The 18,393-nt window shown below is 43.3% G+C and overlaps 1 protein-coding gene across 3 annotated transcripts in view; it reads right to left on the reverse strand.

Annotated features, from left to right (window-relative positions):
* The window catches only part of OLFM3 (olfactomedin 3), a 166,427-nt gene that overhangs the window by 46,249 nt on the left and 101,785 nt on the right, over nucleotides 1–18,393 (reverse strand). Inside the window, exon 1 of one of the 3 annotated variants that reach the window (XM_081195038.1) lies at nucleotides 8,028–8,377. The exons of 1 other annotated variant lie outside the window; for it this stretch is intronic. In XM_081195038.1, the coding sequence (XP_081051164.1) occupies nucleotides 8,028–8,198 (171 nt within the window). In that variant the 5' untranslated portion in view covers nucleotides 8,199–8,377. Of the gene's footprint in view, nucleotides 1–6,706; nucleotides 6,847–8,027; nucleotides 8,378–18,393 lie in introns of those variants that run through there. One more of the 3 variants, XM_081195040.1, reaches the window with a different exon arrangement.

An 18,393-nucleotide genomic window follows, 5' to 3' on the forward strand; every position in this document is an offset into this window, starting at 1 on the left:
CATGGACCAGAGCATGCCAGGCACTCCTGTCTTCCACTGCCTCCCGCAGTTTGGTCAAACTCATGCTGGTAGCTTCGAGAACACTGTCCAACCATCTCGCCCTCTGTTGTCCCCTTCTCCTTGTGCCTTCCATCTTTCCCAGCATCAGGGTCTTTTCCAGGGAGTCTTCTCTTCTCATGAGGTGGCCAAAGTACTGGAGCCTCAGCTTCAGGATCTGTCCTTCCAGTGAGCACTCAGGGCTGATTTCCTTAAGAATGGATAGGTTTGATCTTCTTGCAGTCCATGGGCCTCTCAAGAGTCTCCTCCAGCACCATAATTCAAAAGCATCAATTCTTCGGCGATCAGCCTTCTTTATGGTCCAGCTCTCACTTCCATACATCACTACTGGGAAAAGCATAGCTTTAACTATAGGGAAGCAGTAAAGGCAGGAACTTTCTCAAGCCGGTGGAAGGCCGCCATAAATGAAATTTTACCCGAGAAAAAGGAATCGGCTGCAAGACCCATGTACTCTGACTAGCAGCAGCTGAAAGGGGGACTGTGCCACTCAGCTGCCTGAAGCCACCCAGAGTGGCTGGGGAAACCCAGCCAGGTGGGCAGGGTATTAAAAATATTTATTATTATTATTATTATTATTATTATTATTATTATTATTATTAGGTGCCAGATATTGATATGTGGGCCTTCTTCAGGCAGAGCTTGTGTTCTGCAACTGGGCTCTGCCTCCTCCCCAGCTCGACTGCTGAGTAATCAAGGGATGATCAATCAGGTGATAAACACGAATTTGTGACCAATCCCAACATATGCTCATGTTGTATCCATGTCTCACTCACATTTGCGCCATTCCCCGAGCTATTAAAATGTGGGTTGCTTATTTATTTATGACACTTATCTACCACCTTGCTGCCAAAGCACTTAAGGCAGTTTATATTTTATAATAATGACTCAGTAATGGATCACAAGCTTGCTGTGGCATTGGCACATCTGAGGCACGGGCTGGGGAGCTGTGGTGCTGGTTCCCGCACAGAACGAATAAGCAAACAGTTTGAGGGTGAGTAACAAACTCAACTGCAGATGTAAAGTTACTGAAAAGCTAAAAAGGGGGGACGCATTCTCACAGGTCCATGCTAGACTTATTCTTGCTAAGCAACAGCTTTGGACCCAGGAACTATGGGTAAAAATTCTTGCTCAGTTTTAGACTCAGTTGGGCATCTTTTGGCCTCAGTTCCACATTTGGAAACTGGGTCACCATTATTGTACAGATGAGGCTAAGAGATAGGACAGCTACATATCACATACAAATCAAAGAACATACTGTGATGATGTTTATTCACTCCAAAACTAATACTCACAATCCTATACAAGTCTATTCAGAAGTAAGTTCCACTGAGGTCAGAGAGACTAATTCCCAGTTTATGGAGCAATCCGAACGTTGGGAAGCTGGCGTGATTTAAAGTGGCTTAAGATACGACAGCATAAAGTACACCAGAACCAAACTCCATTCAGATATGAGGCTCTTGCTAACTGAGCTGGTGGAAGGCCAGCAGAGGGAAAACTAAAATAGAATTTGACTTATGCCACCCATTTTGCTGGATTATCAGGTCATGCGATTGAGCTAGGAATTAGGATCCAGCATAAGTGTGTCCCTGCCCCCAGTCTGATGCCTGTCACACTGCAGATGCCTCTTTTTTTTGGGGGGGGGGGACTAATACAAGCCTCAGCTGAGCTAGCTTCAGATGAACCAGGGTTGGGGGGGGGTGGCCTTACACTGAACCAGAGATTCACTACATTCTAACTCACTTATTCCTCAGAGAACCTTGGGTTTAGATTGCCTCCTAAGTGTGTATAGGATTGCAGCTTTCTTATTATATAGGGTCATCTATATAGCTACTGGAGTGTCTCCACCCCCATCGTTCAGCCCAGATACTGAGATCCAGCTCTGGGGGCCTTCTGGCAGTTTCCTCACTGCAAAAAGTGAGGTGACAGGGAACCAGGAAGAGGGCCTCCTCAGCAGTTGTGCCTGCTCTGTGGAACACCCTCCTATCAGATGTTAAGGAAATAAACAACTTTTAGAAGACATCTGAAGGCAGCCCTGTAGAGGGAAGTTTTCAATAATTTGATGTCTTGCTGTGTGTTAATTTGTTGGACGCTGCCCAGAGTGGCTGGGGCAACAGTCAGAAGGGTGGCATAATAGTACAGTGGTACCTCAGGTTACATACGCTTCAGGTTACAGACTCGGCTAACCCAGAAATAGTGCTTCAGGTTAAGAACTTTGCTTCAGGATGAGAACAGAAATCGTGCTCCGGTGGTGCAGCAGCAGCAGGAGGCCCCATTAGCTAAAGTGGTGCTTCGGGTTAAGAACAGTTTCAGGTTAAGTATGGACCTTCGGAACGAATTAAGTACTTAACCTGAGGTACCACTGTAGTAGTAGTAGTAGTAGTAGTAGTAGTAGTAGTAATAATAATAATAATAATAATAATAATAATAATAATGCTGAACAGGATAACATAAGCAGAATGGGAAAGTTCCTTTCCCTGAAAGTATGACAATCTACATTTGGACAGTGAGGGAGACAATAAATAGGATGAGAAGAAGGATGGATTCTCAAAACCTTCCCTAAACCCGAAGGACATCAAGCATATTATGCATGAGATATGATGTGCTGGAAGAGTCCTCAGCATGTTGCATGCTGAACTAGTGCTATTCTAAAAGTAATCACTACAAGACATTTTTTTAAAATAACTTCCTGTTCATCTGATGCATATTTAGCACAAAGCAAATTCCTTAGGCACAGTGGAAGGGCATTGTGATTGGCTACCCAGGCTTAAATGATTGATGATATTAGGCTATATTTAGGCCACAGTGCTCTTGTGCCTTCTGTTTTTCCTTTATTATTTCCAGCATCTTTTGTGATTTTAGAAGGGCTGTTGTTCCTAGGAGAAATGGCACAGCAACAAACAGGTAAAGCTGGATTTTCATTTTCAAAAAGCGTTGATGCACTTGCTTTGCATCAAAGAGCCATGGCTCAATGGCAGAGCATCTTGTCTGCATTCAGAAGAGATTCAGGTTGAATACCTGGCATGTCCAGGTGGGACTGCCTGAAACCCTGCGGAACTGCTGCCAGTCTGGGTAGACAATGCTGAGCTAGCTGCCGTCATCACCACACCTAACAAAAACTAACAAAAGCCACCAGTGTGTCTCCTGCAAATGCAGGTTCGCTGCTAGCTGGTCTGAGAAAAATCAAGGAAGCTGGGGGAAATCTCTCTTCATGCAAAGGAAAAAGGATTCCTGCAAATCTTTAAGGCTGGACACACTGCAGGAAACAGGGAAGGAAACAAGAGTTACGAACAAGTAGGTCCCTGCCCCCGAATAGATTGCATTCTAAAAATTAGCAGCTGGAAAAACTACAGTGGTAGAGTAAGAACTGCTAAAGGTAGTAAGTGATGAATGAGAACAAATGGGTGAGCTTCCTCCCCATGCAAGTTCATGTTGGGTTACCTTGGAACAGAGCCAAGTTATTTCTGAACTAGGCTTATTTCCTGAGCGAATCCAACATTTCGAAAAGGAGAATACCATTCCCTCTTGCCAGCCCTCTCAAATCTCCAGAAATGCCCTCTCTGCCAGCTGAGACCTTCCAAACAACTTCTTCCTCCCCCTTAAAGACATTAACAGCTAGTTGTGGGAGTTGTGGAGGATACACCAAGTGCCAGGACATCAGGGAAAGGATGGAGGAACTTGTTTCCCTTTCCCTGCTCTCTTCATGTGATGATGCTATGCTGCTGCCAACCACTATGTCTTTAAGGCAGGATGGGGGAAGAGTGTTTTGGTTATCAGGATAAGGTGGAGGAGGATGGAGATCAGGGCTGGGTATTCTTCTCAGGCTTAGATTTCAGCCAGATCTGGAGCTTGCAATCTCACTTCTCTTCTGAGATGATATTTATGAAACTGCAGGTCCCAGATATGACAGACTTTGACATTATCTTTAGAGATGACATAAAATGAAGGGGTTGCACCAAAACAGGCAGGTTTTGAAGAAAGATCTGAAAGAAGACAGAAAGACTGCCATGTATATGTAGATATTATGGTGATGACTGTTATGTTTATGTCCATGCCCTTGATGCTTTGCCAGGAACTAAAGGAAGACTGAGAAGTGGGGCATGAAAGACAAACTTCAGAGGGAAGTGGGGGAAGAGAGACAAGGGAAACAAACTAGCAGACGGAGGGGAAGAGAGTTGAGATGAGGGCAACATGAGATGAATGGGGGCAAACGAAGTTACTTTGCCTTTGTTTGAAGGGGTTTGGGGTTGCTGGTACAATGGATTAATAAAGCAGAATGCAGTATCAAAACTCACTGAAATGGAAGTGAGAAGGACAAGAAGCCGAGAACAATTTGAGAGCTTTATTATTTATCTGAAACATGAGTACAATTCAGAATGCATGTAAAGCAATCTCACTGCTAATTATATATCAAGTTGTTGTCATGGTTATTAAATTAAAATTTGTATACTGCCCTATACTCACAGGATAAACTTGCAATATAAAAACACAAAACACACAATCAAAATAAAAATAAAAATAAGAACAACCCAATAACCCCCTGCAACACATTTTAAAAAGGGCATTGAATGTCAGTCAACCCAAGGCCTGGTTAAAGAGGAACATTTTTGCCTGGTGCCTAAAGATTTATAATGGGCCTATGGACCGTAATAAAGCTGTGTGTGTATATAATGAAGGCGCCAAGCAAACCTCCCTGGGGAGAGCATTTCACAAGTTATGATTCATGGATGAAATGGTGCAAGGGTTATACGTTCATCTATTCAAATAGTGAATATGTGAGTACATTCTATATGTTTGCATGTTCGTAATATAGATGCCAATGTACATAGTTGCGGAATAGCTGTACTCCAGCCAAGCTGTTTATGTTTCTCATTGTCTGACGATATCACGGTAACATGTTTTTAGTTGCAATTGCTGGAGTTCAGATCTCTAAGTGGAAAAATTTCCTGCACAGGTTCCACTGAATTGAAAGCGGGAGGGATGACAAAAATGAATGCAAAATTTCTATTGAAACAGCCTCATTTGCTTCAATAGAAGACTGGCCACTCAATGTATACTGGCCAGGTTTTTTGGGGGTGGGGATGGGGCATCAAATTCCATCAAGTTCAATAAAAGCAGCAACTGAAAAAAGGAAAAAAGAGAATATTTCTCCAGCCCAGTTGGGGAAATAATAAGGGAAAGTGGATTTACTGCTCTTCCTTTATGATACAGTATGTGCAGCAAAATATCTGAAAAGGTACCAAGCTTCATAAAAAGACAACTCCCCGCTTCACATTTGATAGTTTACTTCGAGCTTATCTATGGTGGATTCATAATCACCACCCAGTGCCTTCTACATACAGAGAACATATTGCTAACTGGTCCACAGTAAGACAGACATGCTATTATTTCCTTATCATTCCCCTGAAGTATGAGGATTACATTACTGTTGTAGGGGCTGCTTCTGTAGGGATTGCTGAAAGGATGGAGGCGAAGTGCGTTGGAATGTGCCGAACAAATGCTAGTTGTGAGCACAGATTATTTCTTGGGTCAGAAGGTTTAGGACAGAGCGGTACAAATAATTCACAGGATGTGTGATATCTGGAAATATTGTGTGCTGGACACCCTACACACACACACACAATCAAATACAAGCCGCTGAAGAAAGAAGGAAAGAAAAAAGAAGAGAGTGAGAAAGGAGTGACTAAGGGCTGGGATCCAAACTTTGTTTCTATCTGGGGAATGGAAACTCACCAGCCTACTCTAAAGTATATTGGCCCAGGTTCTGATCAGGTTGTCCTGACTTCTATCTCTACATTTGTCTCTTAGATTCATCACAGGAGTCCTCTCATACAGTGGTACACAGTAGGACATTTTAGACTCAACTTAATGGTCCCTTTAGATGGCAAGGTATATCACTTTGCTTACTTTACATGATCTCACACAGCCACCCTCTCTTTAAAGAGGAAGGAGTTTTGCTAGACTTACTTCAAAAGCCAACCTGCTGTGCTCTGTGGCCCTCTGTGCTCATACTGTTGAATTTCTGCCCCCAACTCCTTTCCTGATGGTACCACCGCTTTCAGGGTCTGGCAACAAGGCAGTTATACTTGAAGGCCTGCTCTTGGATCAAATTCCAAAAATTGTAAATTTTGAAATGAAGACAAATCATATATTAAAGCTAATTTATTGTAGGTTCTACCCTCTTCCATGTCTCCCAGTTTCTTTTTTTTGGGGGGGGGGGAGGAACCCTGATAAATCATCTGGATCTATTAATCTATCTAACAGTCACCCATCCTCAAATATGTTTGGACAACGCATATCACATCAACCTTGCAAGGCTGGTTGGGCTGAGATTGGTTCAAGGCCAGCCAGTTACTTTGGTGGCTAAGAAAGAATTTGAACTCAGATACCCTCTGTTTTCCAGCGTATCCTTTACACCACACAGGTTTTCCAAATTTGCAAAAAATAATAATCTTATATTCATTCAACATATAACCGAGAGAAACAGTGACTTTGTTCCTGTCCTTCTAGCTGTAACCTTAACTAAACCCAATTAGTTTTTTTCATCTTACTGCAGTCAAACATAAGGACACACACACAGACAATGTATAGCCTCAATCCTTAACTCGATACAGCTCATTTGAGGTCTAAAGAGCTACATACACTAGTTTACCTTAGGTGAAGAGCTGATCCATCAAGTTTAGTAAGTCAAACTGGGTGTACGGTTCAAATAAACTCGCATCTTCCCAGAGCCCCAGTAGGTACAAAGGTGGGCGATAATTCAGTTGTATTTCTTGAAAATAATCAGAATTGTCTCCCTTCTACCCACAGTCTCCCTGAAATCAATAGGGCTACATTAGAAGGTCTTTAAAAATAGCAAAACAAGGAGTCTAAATGAACAGCACTGGAAGCTAACTACTATAATTATCTTCCTCTGTTCACAGGCTTTTGGCAAATTCAACATCGATCAGTAAATTAATCACATCTTTTAGTTTTTAAGTGAAATTTAGCCCCAAGCTGTTCTTGCCCTGATATTTGATTGCAATTACACTGCATGTTAGCACAGGTATGGAGGAATGATTCCTCACAGATATTTAGTTTAAGTGCCCTCTCTTCAAACTTTCATTAGCTCCTCTTTCATCAAATGAGATGGCAAAGAACCCAGGGTTCGCCCCTTCCACCAAGCTATTAAGCCAATATTAAGACCACAGAACGAGACAGATAAAAGCAATTTTGAACTGGCTGCTCTTATGCTGGAACAAAATTTCCTGGCATGCATCATATATGAACTGCAAGTAGTCATAAACGGGAGATTAAATCCATAAGGAAAAGTAGCAGAACATCAATAGCTGGTAAGCTGGGAATAAGAATTGGCATTCTCTCCTCACCGAATTTCTTGCAAGTATGTGTTTGTTTTCTGGCCAACCGGTAAAACTCCTGCTTTAAAAATATTATTTTGTGATATTTTCATGCTGCATTGAAACCTGGCAGAAGCAGGAAGGGGGTGAGGAGGGAGAAATTATTCTGCTCTGCTGCATATGATAGTTTTTACAATAAAATAAACATAAAAATAAACAACTCTGACAGTCTAATCTATTTTACTTCACATAACCACGACAAGATTTTTTTGTTTGTTTTTGGAATAATAATAATCCTGCACATGAAAACAACCTAAAACTCAACATCTAGAAACATCTTGCATATTGCATACAATGCCCAGGGTTTTAAACAAGTATTCAACAAGCCCACTTCAAAACCTTCTCCTGCAAAGATCCTTTCCAGATGTTCTGAGGTTCTAGGGTCCAGCTGGCAACAGACATCAATTAAGAGTCTGGGGAGGTTTCCTACTTAAAACAGATTTAAAAAGGAGATGAAAAACTTTACGAAGAAGGACTTCCCAGTCTCTTAAAAAAGAAAAAGAAATTGCTGAATGTCTCTTCCCCCTCCCTAGCCCTCCTCCAAACGAAGCCTTTCAAGAGATTGCAGTTACTTACTAGAGTATTGGAAGTGGACAGCCTGGTGGTGTTTAGTCCTACCAGTGATGGGAGCGTTTGGGACATCCAGTTAGAAATCATTGCCATGGTACTAAGGACAGCACCAAGCTTGAGCAGTGGAGGACTCATTGCTGTGGAGGCTAATGAGTTTTCATAGTGACTGATTATCATCCTAGTGCAGGCTGGCAGGGAGAGGCGTTCCTGCAGCTCACAACATCCTCAGCATGAAAGGGGATCAGCCTCCCCAGATTTAATCATCCACTAAAACACACATCCAGGCAGCCTCTCTCTCTCTCTCTCTCTTCCCCCCTCCAGTGCAGCTCCTAGTCTCCTTTCTTATATCACCACACACTAAAGCAGGCTGGCCACAGACACACAATCCTTTTTATATGCCTGTAATTATTACAGCTTCCCTGCGGAGCGAAGGAAAGGGAGAGGGAGTGGGGGGTGAGAGTGGAAGGTTCTAAGGAATCTGTTAAAATCTAGTTAGCTCAACCAGTGGGAGATGACTAACGGTGGCTAATAAAGCTGCCGCGCTCAGGACAGGCACCAGAAAAATAACCCGATACAGCAAGCTGGTGGATATGCAAGCAAGCCTCTTCTGATTCACAGACTATTATTTGGGTGGGCATATAACCACTGGAGAAACTGTGACCGTATGGTCAAAAGTGGTCCCAAATGCTTGCCTGCAGATCTTGTGTAATCATTTAAGGGTGCTGAGTTCTGTGGGTCTGATTTCCAAATAAACAGGAGTACGGTCAGGCTGCATATTTGGCTGTGTCAATGATGGCAGATTTCATATGTGCACAAATGCATAATGTGCATATACAAACCCATGATGGAGAAGAAGGGATGGAAGGAGGAAGACCTGTACACCTAGGGTGCAATGAATCACACACCTGCAACACTTGTTGGCAGTTGACATTGGGCAAGTTGGACTCTTTATGCTGGTTTTAAATACAGGATGGGAAATGTACATAATTTCAAATGAGGACAAAGGGGTTACTGTAAAACCGGCTACCAAAAGTTCTGTTTGTGATGTGGCGGAATAAGTGTTCTAACTTCATTGCTACCTAGGACAGTCATAAATAACTTGTATCTTTAGTCCTCACAGATAGCAATGAAGTCTAGGTATATAGAATCATAGAATCATAGAATCATAGAATCGTAGAGTTGGAAGAGACCACAAGGGCCATCGAGTCCAACCCCCTGCCAAGCAGGAAACACCATCAGAGCACTCCTGACATATGGTTGTCAAGCCTCTGCTTAAAGACCTCCAAAGTAGGAGACTCCACCACACTCCTTGGCAGCAAATTCCACTGTCAAACAGCTCTTACTGTCAGGAAGTTCTTCCTAATGTTTAGGTGGAATCTTCTTTCTTGTAGTTTGGATCCATTGCTCCGTGTCCGCTTCTCTGGAGCAGCAGAAAACAACCTTTCTCCCTCCTCTATGTAACTGCTTTCCCAATATTCTTTCCTTGCCTCTTCTATTGATATTTAGATGGTTTAGATTGTTATCTCCCTGGGGCAGAGATGCTATTTAGTTACATTTGTCTGTAAAATATTGTGTATCCAATGGCAACGTACAAATAAAACACATCATCAGTGGCAACAACAACCCCATAATCAACCACAGTTTCCCATGATTTCCACAATTTTCTGTTGTGACTCATGATATTGCAATTTATCTAAGGAAACTATTGTACAAATAAAGAAGTTACCTAAGAACAATATTATAGATTTCTTATTTCCTAAGGGTGTAATAGGTTGGTCCCTGCGCATGAGAAAGTCTTTCCTGCCAGCTTATCAGGACTCACTTTTCCTCAGTCATAGAATGAAGGCTCACCTGAGGCCACCTGGGCTAGAACAACCCTTTAAAAAGATGCTGTTGGCAGGTAAAGGTTTTGAAATATCTACAGCTGAAACGTCCATCGAGCTCAGTAGCAAAGCATGTGCCGAAGGCCTTGGGTTCAACCCCATGTGTCTCCAGGTAAGCCTCCTGTCTAAATTTCCCTGGAGAACTTCTGGCATTCAGTGCTGAGAGAGCTAAGCAAGGAAGACCAATGGTTTGACTTGGTATTTTGTCTCTGCTTTTATTCTGGCTGTGCTGCTCTTTGCTAATAGGTTTCCAGCTCCTATGAGATTTTTTTCAGCTGCCCACGTGACCGCATGAATTCGAGGGGGGTTGCAGTTAGCTTGTTTATCTGTGCTGTTTTTGGATTTTATGATGTTATTTTTTTTTTAGTGTATCTCTGCCTTTTATAAAGCGTGTTAAGCTATTAATTGGACATTGCCCAGGGAACCATGCCATGGCGTGAGGAACAAATAAAAATAAAGCAGCTGCCTATGACCTTCTCTATCTCTTTGGCATCTCAGAATATTATCACCACATGAAATGCCTTAGTAACCAGCAGTATGTATGGGCTTGGATCTTAAACACCCTTAATTGGCAAAGAGTTCCATTTTAATAACGGATTGGATGTAAGTTGCTTCTGTGACACCTTGTATGAAATTCAAGTAATTTTTCCATATGCTCTATTTACTTTAGAGAAAGTAAAAGATAAAACACAAAAGGCTTGCTTCTGGCTCCTATTTGCTGCAGCCATCATCCAACCTGTTCACCAAGGCTCAGGTGAACATTACTACGACTTGGGCAGGGATGTCCATGTGATGAACATCTGAAGTATCCAATGTGTGTGTAAGGCCATTTACAAGCATCACATATCTGCTTATGCATGCAGATCTTCCCTGCAGGCAAGTAGAGCCTACTGGAACTGGTAGGGCAGGAAGACCAACAATATGTTGAGCCAGTGCCAATGGCAGGCAGAGACACCCCCTGGCTGGTTGTGGGGGGACAGACAGGCAGGATTGGCTGAAGATAGACGAAGGTTGGTAGGGAAGTGCCCCATTTGCCCTCATGGACTAGCCTCCATCATTTGTTATGAGTGGGACATTTGTTACTGAGAGCAATGAGGTCTGAAGGGAGGAGATTGGATATCACACAATGCTAAATAAATGGGAAGAGTTGACAAAGTAAGATGGTGTGTGTGTGTGTGTGTGTGTGTGTGTGTGTGAGAGAGAGAGAGAGAGAGAGAGAGAGAGAGAGAGAATCAAATATGCTACTTTCAAAGTGAATATAAAAATGAGAGAATATTTGGCACAACCATCCTACGCATCCCCCTGAATCTGTGCTCCAAATGCAAACCAAAGCTCCTCTTTCTCCTTATGCATTTCAAATTATTTCAGCCTATCTCTTTGATTTAGCCAAGATGTACAGAAAAATCAATCAATGCCTATTTCAAAACACAGTGTGACCTGCTGTATAATTTTATGAGGGACTTGGAGGCTTGGCCAAATATATACAAAATAGATCCCTCGCTTCTAAATATTGAATTCTTTCTTGGAAATACTGAGTTTGAGAGAATATTATTTTGCAGAAGTATTCCTGTGAAGTATGCCCTTGAAAACTGGTTAAGTTTTAGTCCACAGGCAAATGAGGGAAACCAAAATTCCATTTGAAATTTGTAGCTCTCTGCTCCCTGGAAAATCACCAGCCAGCAGTTAATATAAAATATATGAACTAGAGTATGCCTCATAGCTACCTTACTACATGAAGAATGGCACTGGAAAGGCTGGCACTGCCACACAGTAAAATTTCCTGTAGTCAATATATGGAAACGGTGCATTTCCGATTGATTATAGGTGGATGCAGATATCCATTTATCAAATAGTAATTTATCACAGGGTGCATGTGGCCTCTTTCTAAGATATATTCCTGGTTTAGTTCAAAGCAGCAGCAGAAGACATAGCTAGACTGTTCCTGGACTGCATCACTTCAGACTGCAAGTGGTGCAAATCACATTATTGAATACAAGGATGGGGAATCGTTGGCCCTCTTGGTGTTGCTGTACTGCAACTCCCATCATCCCCATCCAGCATGGCCAATAGTCAGGGATGATGGGAATTGGAGTTCAACAACAGGTGCCGAGCCACAGGTTCCCCACCCAAGATTTTGCATTTCCATGTTTAACAATTTCTCCCCAAATCTACAAATTTACAAGCCTAGCCGTCTCACTGACAGGTAACTTCTGTATATGCAGTAGGAATTTTAATTTAGTTTATTTATTACATGGAGGAGAACATCAAACACATGAGCCCAACAAGTGCTGTCTGCAACGCTTCAGTCCAGGCACAATTTCACTGCCTCATCTGTGCTTTGTGTAAATGAGTCTTCTTCAGCCCTCCTGCAAAGGATAAGGAGAATTTTACCTCTCATCAGATGCAGAAGTCTAATTAAAATGTGGAGTAAGGTGCTCTTCCCATATCTGTCCTCTGATTTCTATTGATGAAGTTTCTCCTCGGACTTACTGTGGTGGGTATGGAATGGCTTGATAAGCTGGCTTTCTGTATCATCTTGCCAAGGGTCGAGTAGGACCCTTGTACCTATGGGACTGCCTCTCCTAGTATGTCCCACTGAGGACCTAACGGTCTTCAAATAAAAGTATCTTGGAGATCCCGGGCCACAGGGAGGTTAGGCTGGCCTCAACCAGAGCCAGGGCTTTTCCGGCCGTGGCCCTGATCTGGTGGAACGCTCTGTCACAAGAGACTAGGGCCCTGCGGGACTTGACATCTTTCTGCAGGGCATGCAAGACAGAGCTGTTCCACCAGGCCTTTGGCCAAGGCACAGTCTGACCCCTTCTCTCCTTCTGTAATCTTCATAGAACTCTAGCCCAATGGTTGCCATTAATTTGGTTCTGAACTGATTTTAGAATGTATTTTAATTAATTGATTGTGATTTTATGTAAATTGTGCTATTTTTACTGTTGTTAGCTGCTCTGAGCCTGGCTTTGGCTGGGGAGGGCGGGATATAAATTATTATTATTATTATTATTATTATTATTATTATTATTATTATTATTATTATTATTAATTGCTGGTGCAGAAGTGTGAGAAAACAGTTCTTCAGGTCCACTAAACCAGAACCAGCACCAGCACCAGCAGCTGCCAGTCTTGGGCAGTTGCCAGCTGATGCCAGTTGCCAAAACTGATGCCTGTTTTGGCTCCTCCTTGATTCTACCCCCTCTGGCCCAGCATTCCAAGCCACACCAGGTGGCTGAGTCTAGCTGCCATTCTGATTTCAGACAGTGCCCCTGGAGTGGCATCATTCCTGGACATTGTTGTGATACCCAGCCACCTGCTACTGCCTGCTCCTTCCTGTACTGCTTCCAGGAAGCCCACTAGAGGAAGGGCCCCATCAGCAGGTGGACACTGTGCTCAGGGCCCTCGCAGACTGGAGGCAACCCTGAAACCAACTTTCCAGCCATCCAGCTATGTGGATGGACACAGGTGGCTATTATTGAAGTGATAACTTGGTACTGGTTGCAGGTGGCACGGTGGGTGCAGCAGGGCTCACCCGGCCTCCAGGGAGTTGAGTCACTGCCTCTTGCCAGAATGGAGAAGCAAAGTCGCAGGGAGGATGACCTGGTGAAGATACTGTGGCAGGAGCACCAGATTAGCTCTGCCAGTGAGCCTCTAAGCTCTGGAGATGTCACCAGAAAATGGTCCACTTCTTTTCAAGCTAGAGGAGTTAGAAATTTGTTTCTTTAAAAGTAAAGACAAGTTTTGGTGGATGCTGCGTGCTACATCCAATGGCCACAATCTGCCTTAATTGAAACTGCTCTGTCTTTTCAGAAGCTCTGGTTTAGCCCTACCTGTGTTTCTGTGCTTCATTTCATCTGATAATCTCAAGCCAACACAAAGGTACAGGTGAAGAAATACTGTGATGCTTTGAGATATAACTAAACTCCTCCTCCAGTGTTGTCCTCAAACCACTTAAGAACCTAAGAAGAGCTTTCTGGATCAGGACAATGACCCCTCTAGTTCAGCCTCCCGTAGTCAAGGAAGTGGCCAAAACCATCCCTCAGGTTCCTCTCAGGCAGGGAATAGAATAAGAAACGCAAACAAGATTCCAGGAAGACAATACCCTTTAACTAACTTCACTGCAGTAAAGGACAGTCCCGTTAAGTGATGGGTACTGCAACGATCACAGGATCCACACAGTTTATGTACCTTTTACAAACAGCATAAAAGGTAAAGGGACCCCTGACTATTAGGTCCAGTCACGGACGACTCTGGGGTTGCGGCGCTCATCTCGCTTTACTGGCCTCCGGGTCATCTGGCCAGCATGACTAAGCCGCTTCTGGTGAACCAGAGCAGCACACGGAAATGCCGTTTACCTTCCCGCTGGACTGGTACCTATTTATCTACTTGCACTTTGATGTGCTTTCGAACTGCTAGGTTGGCAGGAGCAGGGACTAAGCAATGGGAGTTCACCCTGTCACGGGAATTCGAATCGCTGACCTTCTGATCGGCAAGTCCTAGGTTCTGTGGTCCCTACAAACAGCATACATCAGGCTAATTACATAACTACTTTCACATTGTTCATTCCATGTCAGCCAACAACATTACAAGTCATCCCAGTACAATAAATTAACAATAGTAACAGTAACAACAAACAAAAGCAAAAAGGTTAATCTTGAAACTTAAACATACTTTAACTTCCTTGCCTCTAATATGCATAGTATAAAATTAGTGAAGGCCTCTATACCTCTTCTATAATCAGGTTCAAGCTAACTAATACTTATCAAATATCAATGCAGAGCTTTTTTTTTTTTTGCTGGAACTCAAAAGAACTCACTTCTGACACCTCTCGGGTAGGCGCCATTACCATTCTAAGAGAACAAAGGTGAGTTTCAGTACCTCTTTTTCTAGAAAAATAGCACTGTATGAATGAAAGTATTTCATAGAATCATAGAATCATAGAGTTGGAAGAGACCACAAGGGCCATCGAGTCCAACCCCCTGCCAAGCAGGAAACACCATCAGAGCACTCCTGACATATGGTTGTCAAGCCTCTGCTTAAAGACCTCCAAAGAAGGAGACTCCACCACACTCCTCGGCAGCAAATTCCACTGTCGAACAGCTCTTACTGTCAGGAAGTTCTTCCTAATGTTTAGGTGGAATCTTCTTTCTTGTAGTTTGGATCCATTGCTCCGTGTCCGCTTCTCTGGAGCAGCAGAAAACAACCTTTCTCCCTCCTCTATGTGGCATCCTTTTATATATTTGAACATGGCTATCATATCACCCTTTAACCTCCTCTTCTCCAGGCTAAACATGCCCAGCTCCCTTAGCCGTTCCTCATAAGGCATCATTTCCAGGCCTTTGACCATTTTGGTTGCCCTCCTCTGGACACGTTCCAGTTTGTCAGTGTCCTTCTTGAATTGTGGTGCCCAGAACTGGACACAGTACTCCAGGTGAGGTCTGACCAGAGCAGAATACAGTGGCACTATTACTTCCCTTGATCTAGATGCTATACTCCTATTGATGCAGCCCAGAATTGCATTGGCTTTCAATGCAATTCTTTCAAGCAACAAGAATATATGTTCGTACATTGCACCTGAAATATCAGCATCCCTTAATGACTTTTATTGCTAGGCCTATTCACCACCTTATTAGCTCGTTCACTACCATTTGCCCATCACATTGTATCTGCAGTATACAGGGAACTGAATCAACAACTCTTTACCCATCAGTGCATCAGCATAAGAGCAAAAGAAAAAACGCAAACATCCTCAGACTTCCTCAGCAAGGTCAATCCAATACTTTTTGTTGCTTGCGTTTCATGTGTACACTATCCTAGGGGCTTTTAAGGTAAGTTGGGGAGCAATAACAAAGGGTAAAGCATGTTTTCCTTCACACTTTTCTCACAGCCTACCAAGTACCCATGGAAAATCCACAAGCAGAATATGAGTGCTGAGAGCCTGCAGCTCCCAGCAACTGGTATTCAGAGGCATGAGGCCATCAACTCAGTGCTGAGAAGATGAGAGGAAATCTCTCTCTCAAGGAGGGTATTGCCACAATAGAGAGCACGTATTGCGGTGGGGGTGACAGGACACTCCAAAGTTGTGGGGCGGGCTAATTGATCGTTGGCCACTGTTGTGATTGGGCTTCCCTTGTTGTTGGGAAGAAGTTAATGTTGCCATTTGTTGATTGACAGCCAGAAATGCTAAAACTCCCTGCACGAGGCATAGAGCTTCCTCTTTTCACCCCGTGCATCAGATTGCCCGTCCCCCCCCTATATTTAGGGTTGTTCGCTTTGACCTTGCTATGCCTGTTATGGGGTCGTCTGTTCTTGGGGCAGGGGCCCAGTAGGAAATTTGTCCATATGGCTGATTGGCTGGGGCCATATGGTTTTTGCCTATTGCGTAGCAAATCATCACAACTTGTAAGGTTGGGTTAGGCATTGGTTTATGGTTTGGTTGGTTGGGGGGCATGGATTGGCTGTGCCTGCCCCTCTAATGCTGCTGCTGCAAGGGATTCCATTAAAGGAATATAGGGGCTCACTATTGCTTTTGTCCAACCCTGTCAAGGGGGCTCGGGCCATAGCAATGAGCTCCTGGTTGCATTTGGGGTGAGGGCAGCTTCCTTGCTCCGTTGCTACCCCCAAGTGTATTCCCCTTTTCTGACTTTCGCAGGCGTGCGGAATGTCAGTCTGTTCCCCACTGGGGGGCAGCTAGTTGCAACCAATGCCTAAGCAACCACTCACATTTTTGTATTTTAATAAAGTTGTGGCCAAAATTATGCCAAAAACCTTAAAGAAAATTTCTGTGTGATGTGTGAGTTATTTGGGGTGGCCCTGGGGACCTCAACACGCAAGCAGAAAAATGCCATCAGAACAGCCCTATCCCTAAAATGCTGGTGGGTAGGGAAACCCGTGGCAGTAGGCAGTCTTCCTTCAGACACCGCAGCCTCAAGTAACTTATAGCTTCCTAGATCCTAGTAGACAGCATCTTGAAGTCTACTAAGAAATGAACTGGGTACCCAGCATATGTGATGAGCAAACAACGTTTGTGGGTTTACAGGAAGCTTTGTGAAGAAATAATATTAGAAACACTGTAAAAAGGGGAACAAGGGAGTAAGTTTATTTAAAACAAAAGGCAATGTTAAATTTAGAATTGCGGATAGAAGATTTGATAACGGAAGATTTGCGGATGAGTCGAAGGAAGTCAAAAATTGTATTTGTGATAATATTGAAAATGTATGTTTAAATTTTATATTGGAAATTGAATAAAAATAATTTAAAAAAAGAAAAGAAATGAACTGGGGACCAACTGTAATTCTTTAGATACTGGAAGAACGCTTCCTGGCTGGACATAGCCCCATTTAACAACCAGGCTGCATATTCTGGAAATGGCTGGGGAAAAACAACAACGACACACACAAAAAAAATCTGAGGTGGAGGAAGTACAAAAAAAGGTGTTGGAACGTAATTTGAAATCTAAAAAGCCATGGGCAAATGGTGTGATTCGGCCTGGAAGCCTCTGTGGTGATTAGCTCAAGATATATTACCCAAGGGTGTGTTCTGGTAGCCCCCAGGAGCAAGCGGCTATTTCGACATTACTGGGAGATGGAATGCTTTAAATTCTGCCCTGCCACCGACTCCCTCAGTGATCTCTGTAGGAGAGCTAACCTTATAAAACGTGGTAGAAGCAGCACATCCAACTCAGTCTGAATGCCGGGAGGATTAATTAGTCAGTGTTTGTAAAGACTATTGAAGATGAAAAGAGCCATATATCTGTACTAACCTGGGGCTATATGAGTGGTATGAAGCCAAATTAGAATTTGGGCCTCTTTTGTCAGGCATTTGTTTGAGTTGGAGAGGTTTAAAAAGTTGCTGTAACTTATTTTAAAAGAGAGAAAAAGATCGGTGTCTCTGCTCACTCCCTCTGACAAAGGATTTATGGTGAGCCAGAGCCTTGCTCTGAGGGGAAATGGGGAAGCTGGCAGCAGTAAAATGAGAAAAAATGTAAAACTATATTACATTTATATATATATCTCATTCGCAGCCGAAGCAAAATAAATAACTGGGAGCCGTTGGTGCAATACACAAAGTGAGCTTTAATAACTCGCTACTGTTGCTGACATGCATCCACCTTTTCTTTTCTAACCTGTCAGTGTGTCTGCTCAGTGTTACAGATGGAAATTTCCACACAGGCAGAGTCTGATGTGCTGCAGAATAAAGAGAGTTCGCCTAGGCCTGGTGGATTGATTCTCCTGCAGACAAAGCAGGCAACTGGGGTTTTGCTTTCTTGAGAAAAACAACAGTTTCCTAAACCACCAGGGACAATAACCAAAGGAGGTGCTGCAGAACCATGCAAGAGCATAAACAAATCATATCCATGAGAGCGACAGGCAAAAATCACCCGGCTCTTTTGTTCAGACGAAAGGCAAACAAGTTCCACATCATCTGGGCCAGTCTGGAACCTCTACTTGAGCCACTATTGTAGCAGAAAGTGTGAGTGGACCCAT

This window comes from Podarcis bocagei, assembly GCF_964188305.1.
Source record: "Podarcis bocagei genome assembly, chromosome: 5".
Taxonomy (NCBI): Eukaryota; Metazoa; Chordata; class Lepidosauria; order Squamata; family Lacertidae; genus Podarcis; species Podarcis bocagei.